The 11,230-nt window shown below is 27.9% G+C and overlaps 1 protein-coding gene across 1 annotated transcript; it reads left to right on the top strand.

The window, feature by feature from the left end:
* The first annotated feature begins 9,977 nt into the window (after positions 1-9,977).
* On the top strand, positions 9,978-10,983 carry LOC105119534 (uncharacterized). Its single transcript, XM_011017674.1, has one exon. It carries the CDS (start codon positions 10,119-10,121, stop codon positions 10,704-10,706), a length of 588 nt encoding a protein of 195 aa, XP_011015976.1. The 5' UTR covers positions 9,978-10,118; the 3' UTR covers positions 10,707-10,983.
* Positions 10,984-11,230: the final 247 nt, after the last annotated feature.

The raw sequence follows: 11,230 nt of genomic DNA, 5'->3' as shown, positions 1-11,230 counted from the left end.
CCAACTCTTGACTTGGTGACAATCCTTATCTTCTTTTTTCTGAATAAAATGTCATTGACAGCGTCAGAACTTAAACCAGAGTAACACATAAAAGTTATAGAAAATTATCTCAACTTTCTAGGAAAAAAAATTGAGATAATTTAGATTTCTAGAACTCAAGATATGGGTTAAACACTGAACAGTATCTTGGCTATAAGACAGATTCAGACTTCTTTGTTGTTGCTACAATTTGGACTTGAAAACGACCTTTTTAAAATCAGACATCCACATAAAAGTTATAGGCATATGTCTTACCTTTACATTCTTATAAAGTAAATCTAAATTCAAGATTTACAGCTCCAAATATGACCCAATTACTGAATAGTGTTCCGATTTGGACTGCACCAGCATCTATTTATAAGTTTGGTAATCTCTTTGTCCTTTCAATTTTAGTTCTTAAACTCATCAATTAATCATTTTATTTATGTGATGGGCTTACATTTAAGATAAATATTTACCACAAATTAAAGGTATCTTATATTATTAAATATGTTATTATAAAATATACTTTAGTTAAGGAGTTATTGATACTTCAAGTGTAAAATGATGATATAAAACCTTGATAAAATATACTTTAGTATGTTTGGGATTGTGATAGCGGTTGCTTTTCAAAGTGTTTTTCATTCTAAAACACATCATAATAATATTTTTTATTTTAAAAAAATTATTTTTGACATCAAAATAATCTAAAAATATCAAAAAAAATATTAATTTAAAGTAATTTAAAAAATTAAAAAATTAAAATGATCTAAAAATATCATAAGAATATTAATTTAAAATAAATAAAAAATAATTTAAAAAAAAATACTTTCATGTATCATACATAGAAAGACAAGTTGGCACGCTTTGTAAATAGATCGTTGCAAAACCACCATGGTTATATAAAAAAAAACTTGGAAGATTCATTTGCTAATATGATGGCAATCACGCCTAAGATGCTTACATTGATCAACTAGGAGCAACATAAGCTAAAAATTACACACAGAAGGATGTAAGTCCCTCCATTTTCTTCTTTTGACAAGATGTAAAAATAGTACAGAAAGGTATATATTTCTCTACATCTAGGTTACTTACCATAATTTCACTGAAATGATCTTTCAAAAAATAATTTATGAAATTTCTTTTTATATTAACAAAAGAATCTTTTTAACTAAGCAAATAATTTCTAAATTAAGAGAAAATTACTAATTCAATTCAATTTTAGAAGTATAATTTTACAAGTATTACAAACAATATAATTTAATAATAATTGTAATAGATTATCAATTAAAATCAAATTAAATGTGAAATTAAATCTAGTTATACATTTGATTTAGTTTAATATATGTTATTTATAATCTTAATACCAACTTTAGCTTTTTGGCATCAATTTGAAGCTCATCTAGCAACTTGTTGTTTGGGCAATTATCTAAATACACAAAAAGAACTTAGGTTTTTTTTAACAATAAATTTTTTAATCATGTTATACCAATGTACTAACATAGCTAGAGTGGTTAGCTTGTTAAACAAAACTAAGATTAGAAGTTTGAATCCTGCTAGATAAAGATGTGCATATTTGCTAAATTATGATGCATGCCCTCTCACTTATTATTATTTTTTTTTGTAATAATGGATGTCCGGCTTAAATTACATATACCTTGACTAATTTTTCAAGACCTTGAAGTTAACTATTATATAAGGTTTTAGTAGCCATAAGATTTGTAAAACTTGAACTGATGACTTTTGGAAAGCAAACCTAAGACCTGACCAATTGAGCTACATCCCTCAGAATTATTTGTCATTTCTTTTGAAATAAGGGGTGGACAGGAAAAAAAATACAAAAATAAAACAGGGTCAAGAGAAAGGGGTTCGCCTTCAGGCCCACACAAGACTGACTTGTTATTGATAGGCCTAGTGCTTTACTTTCTTTTTCTTTAATTTTTTCAACACTCTAAAAAAATTACCAGATTTAATTACTCTTCAGTTTTAATATGGTTCTTAAATTCTATTATAAATTTTTATTTTTATTTGAATTCTAATATTTTTTTTAAATAATAATATTAATAATAAATCTTTCATGAACATTCAATTGAAATCAATTTTTTATTATTAAAACTTCCAAATAAATTTTAAACATGGTTTTATCATATTCATGATTTTCTAACTTTCAATAACAAACAATATAGACTTACTATATTGAGAGTGTTTGTTAACTTGCTTTAACAATCATATTTTTATTTAAAAAAATAATAATGGTTCCATTTAAAAATATTATGTTGGCTAAGATAAATAAAAGATACATTACTAAAAAAAAAATTATCTTTATAGAAATTGTTTCTTAAAATGATTTTATTTTTTGGTTTAATGACAATGCTAAAAAACTTCTTCATACTAATACTTTTTTTATGTTTTGAAAAAATTAGAATAACATAAACTTACAAACTTAGTTATTATTATACTGGTAAGGTTAATTGAAAATTAAGACTTTTCATTCAATGAATTTGATCGACATGGTAACTATAATCTTAACTTAAATTGTTTTAGGGTCAAACTCATTTTCCACTTCAGTATAAGTATATCAACTAAAAATAATACTACCTCTTCACCATCACATATCAAAAGGATGAAAACACCAAAACATATCTCTAAAAGGTTTAATGAGAAGATGCTCAACTTAAAATACTCGAATCCATTGTCACTGAAACCCTGATTAGTGAGGTCTCTAACTATTCTCTATGAAAACTCACCTCAACATGAAACAAGTAATGAAAAACCACATTTAAGTAGAAGAAGTGAATATGATTAGATAAGACACCCTTATTTTTAGCTACAAAATGCAAAATCTCCCAAGTACCATCAATCTCCTTACAGTCACAAGGCATCTAAAAGGAACATTAAGGGATCCATTCATAATCAATTGAAGTTTTCTAAGTTATCACGTGTTCCAAGGTATTGGCTTCTATTGAGTAAAATAATTTGTGTGATACTCACCTTCTATGAAGAGCGATATGAACATAACAAACTTAACAAAAAAAAAAATTAACCAATACCATGATCATGATACTAAAAAATATCATGTTCTAAAAAAAAAGATAAACAGATTGATAGTCAGGGGGTCATATTTAACAATTTACAAGGAAAAAAATGCAACTTGAAAAAAATAAGAAAAGATCCCCACGACGCATTATATAGGATTAGATAATTTTCAAAAATTATATCTCCACTTGTATGGGAATATCTTTTAATTGTTTTAATAAAAGGAATAATTTTTCTCTATGTCTCCAATGAATATCTCTATATCTCAAATGAAGTCTCCATATCTCAAAACAAATTCTTCATGTCTTTAAATGGATCTCCATGTCTTATAAAATCTTCATAGTAAGATTTTCATGTCTCCAATAAAAATCTTTACGTCTCTATAAACATCAATACAATGTTTTAACAATGCTTTCATAATTGTAAAACATTCTTTATTTGTTAAGCAATAATGTTATTGGTTTTAAGAGGAACAAATGAACTAATTACACTCTCATCTTTCTTGTAAGCGCATTAATAGAAGTTACGATAATGAATGTTAACAAAAACCCTGAAAAAGAAACATAACATGTATAAAACAATAAGTGTTTTATTTTCCTTCTATTTTTGCTAGTTAAAACTTTTAAATATAATTGTTTAAAATACTTAGGTGACAAAGGATGGTACAACAAAATTACAAAGAAAAAATCCTTGTAATTCAAAACCTGGCCCAAATGACCAGACATTAAAGTCGTTCAGGCCAAATAATAGTACAATAATTTTTTTTAAAAAAAATCCTTGTCTTTAAGCTTAGCCCGAATGGCCTTGCCTTCATCAAGCTCGAACAACTTCACCCTCACTAAGATCAAACAATCTTACCATGCTATTTGGTTCATGCCCAAGCCCAAAACTGCTTGTCATATTGTTAGGCTATACCCAATACCTCAAATTATTTAGCACACACCTCAAAATATAATTATGAACTCCAATAAAATTAGTACGATGCTACACTTTACTCTTCTGACTCATAAAATATCAGTGTGGTTCCATCTTTCTTGTTAATGACAACCTCTTACCCACATGTCTCCTTAAAAAGGACACACTTCCCTCTTAAATCACTCATGAAGACTAACATTTTTACTAGTGATACAATAAGACATAATAACTAACAACTTAACTTTTTAGGTACTCTCCATCATAACACCACTCTTCACAAGGTGAGCTGAAATAATCAAATTTTATAAATACCATAGATCACCATGAATACATTTAATATTGAACATTCAACTTTCACTGGTCTATTCATTAGAACTCTATTAAAAACTAGCCATGTAAGCCACAATATCATTGCTCTTTCCTTATTCCGCTCCTCTCTTCACACATTTTTCCAGCCCCTTACATTGCTTTATCACTCTACATACTTGTCTTCTCTTACATTTATGAACTTAAACATTGAAGGATTTGTTATTCTAATAAGAGACTTATTTTTGTAAGTGAGTCACGGTAATAAATGGTCAAGTTCATTATTCTATCAACTCGTTAACCACATAACCCATACATAAATTATACAATTCTTGGAAAGCCGAGAAATCAAGTTTGGAAGTGTTACACGGAGATCATCTTGAACCTACACGCTAGCACTATTAGAATCTAAAACACCCATCTAATAAATAGAAATTCATGAAAAAGAGGTATAGGATGATGCCATTAAGACATTTATTCTTCGATAAATCAATTCAGTTCGTTATAGAATCAAAATTGGAGAGAAAATTCACCATCACACACACTTTTAAAAAGAGATGCAACAATTTGAATTATTATTAAGCAATAATATGAAACTAAAACTTAGGTTACATAAGTGTTTTTATATGTGTAATAACCTAAACTAAACCCTAGAATACCCAAGATATGGACTTGTATAAGATCCATTTATAATTAGACCCAAACCCTTAATTAAACAAACCTAAATATGATAATCAAGCCAAAACACAAAAACAAAAATTAAAAGAAAGTTTTGAAGTATGCTGCCACAAATAACAAAGAAAATAAATAATTTTTTAGTCTAAATAGTCTTTTTGGCAAAATAGTTTATTCTTATAGCTTTAGGATCATGTTGACTTTAGAAATTCCAAATAGACTAAAAGAATTTTTTCCTTGTAAAGCTTGGTTTCCTTGCTTTACTTTAATAAAAATAATAATTTTTTCCTTTTTAGTTGCTGACTTCATTAGTTTTCTTTCTATACTAGGAGAATCATTAAATAATCCTCCTTAGCTTAAAGAACAAATTTGTTACCCTTTAGTTTCCTTGCTTGTATTTAATCACATATAGAAAGGTCTTAATAAATTTAACTCATTTGACATGCCACCTACTCAATTTACCTTGCCTTTTCAAATACTTTAAGGATTCATAATCAAAATGAATAACAATCTTTTTAGGCGAAAAGTGATGCTATCACATCTCTAACATTCTCACCAAGGCATAAAGCTCCTTATCGTATGTTGGATAGCTCAATGTTGTCCCATTAAGCTTTTCACTAATATAGATAATGAGCCTCTTATCTTACATTAACATAATTCCAATATCTATACTTGAAGTATCACATTTAATCTAAAAAACCTTTGTAAATTTTATAAACACGGTACACAACCGTAATAGTTTAAGTCCGACCGCGTATTTTTCCTGAACGTACAAGAAGGTGCACTTGAACCAGACTGTGGGAGCTTGATTTACGGGGATTGGAATTGGTCCCGTGCTTTGAAACATTCGAAGGTAAACTAGTTGATGTTAGCCCTTCCGCTCCAAACAATTGTCAATCTTGCTAACTAGAGAACAGGATTTGTCTGGTTTCTATACTCTTCCTCTTCCGAAAAACAAACATTGCCTCACATATCTTTTACTAGTTATACCTCTAGTAACCATCACTCTACATGCACCCACCTATTTAAATTAATTATACGGGGAATTTTGATATATTCACATTAAAATTATATAATATGTATTTCCATTTTATTGTAATTATCAATCTGTCCTTATAAATTTTTCAGGTGCGTGGTCCATCAAATAAAGGGACCAACAATATAAGTTTATTTGATTTTTTATTTTTTTATTTTTTTGATGAAAAATAATTATTCCAATAAATTTTAAAAAAAAAATCGTCGTCTTTGTGGTGCCATGATATAAAAAAAAGGAAAAATAAAAAAAAGAAATTGAAACTTGCTATATTGAAAAAACTGGACGCAACTCTCTTACAGTAGTGATGAACAGTGACTTTCCAGGTAGAAAATAATCCTCGGACTTTGTCAAAACTTCATTGAAACTTTCTGACGAGGACTGTCCAAAAAGTATAAATCATATAAAAGCGTTTTGGATATAAATATAATATTAAATAAGGGCATTTTAGATATAAAATAAGTTATCGAAGTCTTGCGTTTTTTATTTTTTTTCCTCTAGAAAGAAAATTAACCAAAACCTTGTGGGGCGTGAGTTTTTCGTTGTAGTCAAAGGTATAATTTATTTTGGATTACTATAGGAAAATTATTTATTTACTTTTAAATTAAAAAAAAACTTAATATTGAGGTGTTTTGATTTTTTTTATTGACCCATCTATCATTAAAAAATTATTTGATAATGTCTAAGTTTTTTTTATTTTCTTTACATAATAAAAATACTCATTTATTTATAAAGTTAATAAAACTTAGAATTGTTCATCAAAGCTTTTTTTTACTTTTCATGAACTTTTAAACAATAAAAATATTTCTTTACCTCTATGGTCAAAAACATCTTGTGCTATTGGACAAGGATTTTTTTTATTATTATTCATGTACAATTAAAGTATGTTTTTGGTCTTGAAAAAGACAAAAAATAAAGTTTGTATTTTGGATATTTTTATACTTTTACACCAGTTTTTAGAGTAATTACAGTGGTTATGAAGATATTTTGATATTTTTCATGTTGATTTTATAATCAAAAAAGTTGTTGGCATGTGAAGTGACATCCACATCATTCAGACGATGCATGTTACACTACTCGACAACTAAATTTGACCTTTCATTATCTCTTTAAATACGTCACTATGTTCTCTTACACAATATGAAGTGTTATATCATATTGTTATCAGATTATCATCGGAGATATTTTTTTCTCCTTCATTTCTCTTTTTTTTATGTTTTTGGCCTTGAAAAAGACAAAAAAAAATAAGGTTTGTATTTGGGGTATTTTTATATTTTCACACCAGTTTTTAGAGTAATTATCATGGTTACGAGGGTGTTTTAGTATTTTTATATTAATTTTTAATAAAAAAAAGTTGTTGGCATGTAAAGTGACATCTATATTATTAAGGCAGTGCGTGTTACATTACTCGGTAACCAAACTTCACCTTTTATCATCTCTTTGGATAAGCCACTATGTTTTCTTACATTTAGTGTGGTGTATGATATCGTATTGTGATTGGATTATCACCAATGATATTTTTTTCCTTTATTTTCTCTTTTTGGCCTGGTAAAGTGCATGATTGTCATTTTTTTTTCAATTTCAATCCTTATTTTTTTAACTTTTTATTTTGTTTTTATTTCTTTTATATAAGTTTTTTTTTTAATTTTGTCATTCAATTACAATTTCTTATATGTTTTATTTTTTATTTCTATCCTTATTCTTTTGATTTTTACTATTTTTCTTCGTCTTTTTTGTTAAAGTTTTTCTGGCTTTTAATTTCATTATTCAATCATATTTTTTTTTGTTTCATTTTTTTTCAATTTAACTCTTATTCTTTTAATATGTTTTTTTTGTTAAAGCTATTTTTTCAATTTGATTTAACATTTTAGTTGAAATCCATTTTTTTTCAATCAGAATTTTTCACTTTGAAAAGATTTATAACCCGTAGCAAAGAACATGTTAGATAGCTAGTATTATTAATAAATTTTGAAACTTTTAGATGTTTTAATAAAGTCTTTCAATTGTTATTTCTTCTTGCAAAAATAACTAAATGGAATGTGGTGTGATAAATAAAAATATTATTTAGCATTGTGATAATAATTATTTTTCAAAGTATTTTTTATTTAAAAATATATTAAAATAATGTTTTGTAATTCATTTTTTATACTAGCACGTAAAAAGATTCTAAAAATATAAATAAAATTGATTTAAAGCAAAACAATAAAAAAATTATTTTTTAAACATAAAAAATAAATATACTCAAAGAATAGCAGGCAACAAAGTAACACTTCCAACATGGAATCATGCACGAACACTCGGGGGAGTCCATGGTGGTTCATGGTAAGAATAATTGGATTCCTTACATTTGAAAAAAAAAGAAAGAAGAAAAAAGAGTTGAGATGAGATGAGAAATGACTTGAAATTTTACTTATTCCTGGTGCCTTCTTAAAGGAAGAAAATTAATGATCTACCGTACAAAAATTAAGTTGGGATTCGATTAGTGTTCAAGAATAGAAAATACATAAATAATAAAAATAAAAATATATTTGATTGAAAAAATATAGATAAAAATATTAAAGAATTTGTGTAAGATAATTTTGAAGTGGGTTTTTGTTTTTCCAAAATACAAGATATATATAAAACATATTTCTAAAGACAATATTTGTTATTTTTTTATTTCTAAAATATCTTTGTAAAAAAAAATTTAATTTCAAAATTATATAAATAAGGCATGTAAAGATAATGGTGGTTAGTATCATAATTTTAAAATTTAACTGAAAATAAATTGGATAGATCAATTGGGTAGATCAATTTGGATTAATATATTATTTAAAAAAAAACTAAAATGATATTATTTTAATAAAAAATTATTTTTTAAAAAAAATTAACAAGTTTTTAACTTATATTTTACCTCGACCTATCAAATCATTAGACAACCTTGACTTTTGCCTAGGTTAAGTCATATAATTTGTTTTTATCAAAAACCTAAACTATTCCTAGTATCGGGTTAGCCGAGTCTTAAGTTATATAATTAAGGTTATTATATTCTTGTTAATTTTAATATTTAATATAAATTAAAATAAAAAATAATAATATATAATTATTTCTTTTAATGTGTAAATTTAATAATAATATATATTAATAATAAAATAATTTTTTTAATATTTTATTCATCTTATTTATTATCAATTAATCATGATATAGAGATAATTGTTTTTTCTCATATATTATTATCAAATATAAACAATGTTATATATCCAGCATTAGTAAACTAACCAACCTAAATACTTTGACCGGCATCTGTCTTTCTTTTGTCTTTTTTTTTATTTTAATTTTGAAATTAATATATAAGACCATACCTCTGAAAGGGGTATATTATTAAGATTATTCGAACAAAAAACTTGATTTCTATTAACTCACAGGCTAACGGGAGAAGATTTATCATCATGGAAATAGAGCAAGGATTATTACTAGCCTAACCATGGCAGGTACAGTACAGTAAAATTCAAACGCAATGATTACAGTCATGACATTAGAAGGGTATAGTTACAAGTCTTAGCCCTATTTGATACTGTGCTCTAAAGGGGTCGGATAAGATTTTTTTATTTATTTTAAATTAGTTTTTTAAATCATTTTTTGACATTAATCAGTTAACCTAGCTCTGCCTGGTCTCCTGTAGCAAGCCAAACTTTTTGACATTTTTCAATTGAAATCATTTTGGCAGCGAACTAGAAGAGTTGAATATTACCAATTAAAGCTTGCCAATATAATTCTCTAGCAAATCTTACAGCTTCCATGAAAATGCTTGCCGATCACCTTGAAAATACCGAGACAGGCCACGAGTCTTATCAGAAGAATCGGAGTTACAGACAAAAAGAAATTAGTAGTTGACTGACTTGGTCAGAACCCAAAATTCTAAGCAGCTTTTCTTGATTAGCAAGGGCAATTCTGTCAATAAACCAATAACATCTGCTACCTTTTGAGGTTCTATAAATTGAAGTGGCCACTCACTTTCTTTAGCCTGGAGTAGCAGTCCCTCTCCCTGTCCTCTTCAATCTCCGATCACCAAAACTTTTCAAGTGACTTTCTTTTTTTCTTTGATCTCCTTGAATTATTCTACGAGAATTTAAGCTCCCCTTCTCTTCCGAAGAAAATGGGAAGTGTCAAGCATCAGAACTTTGAATCCAATTTTAGCCACTTCAGCCATCTCCACTCTCTCAAGCTAGCAACTAAGTTGTTAGCCCCAGTATGTTTCTTTTCTGTCATATTTTCTTATTCTTCTCTGCTTCCTTTCATATCCAACTTCATGCAATTCCCTAGCTTCAGTATTGACAAGAACTACGTGTTCCTCCTCTGCAATGGCATTCTAGTTTTAATTGTCAAGAACTCTGGTCTCAAAATCAGCGATTCTCATCTAGACAGCAGTGCCAACCTCTATGGAGAACAGAGCATGAAGAGCGGAGACAGTCGTCATAAACTGGTTGAGCTATCAGAGATCACGAAACCAGCATTGGTCGCAGAGGAAAAGGTCGTCGTGGAAGTGGAAGAAGTACGAGAAGATAAACTTGGAGGTCATGAGAACATTGTTGTTGATGAAGATGAAGAGGTAGAGGTAGAGGAAGAGGAAGTAATTGGGTTGCTTAGTACAGAGGAATTGAACAAGAAATGTGATGATTTTATAAGAAAGATGAGAAACGACATCAAATATGAAGCTCAACAACTTATCATGGTTCGATATTAATCATGGTTAAACATAAAAGAACCAAAGACTTCCTAGCTATATGATGCCTATGACTGGTCTGTTTTTCATTTTCTTTGCATAATTTCTCATCTCCCTAACTGTGATTTTCTCCGGAAATCTCCTGCTCGGCAGTCTTTAGTTTCCGGTGGGTTAATTTTTCTGCCGAGACGTGCTCAATTCAAGAGCACCAGGCTTGTTAGCCATTGTTTACTGGTTTCTTCATCCAATAAAATCAGTACTATTATTTTTCTTTCTAAAGAACAAAAGAAAGAAAGAAGAATCCAATATCAAATTGATATTTTTTAATGCGGTCAAAACGAAACGATGGTGCAGCCAATCAAGCGTTATAATAATCTAGATTATTTACACGGTAAATTTAAACCTAGTATTAGTCCCCTAACTATACAAGTTTCTCGATTGAATCATTCAAGTACTGATTTTATGAATTGGATCCACCATCTTTATACCCAAAATCAATCAAATCCTTGCGTATAAATAATTGGAGTTGCATTACGAAAACGAGT

The sequence above is a fragment of the Populus euphratica genome, unplaced genomic scaffold (genome assembly GCF_000495115.2).
Source record: "Populus euphratica unplaced genomic scaffold, PopEup_1.0 scaffold3059.1, whole genome shotgun sequence".
Taxonomy (NCBI): domain Eukaryota; kingdom Viridiplantae; phylum Streptophyta; class Magnoliopsida; order Malpighiales; family Salicaceae; genus Populus; species Populus euphratica.
The sequence above is the reverse complement of the archived record's forward strand: the minus strand, read 5'-3'. Positions and strand labels throughout refer to the sequence as shown.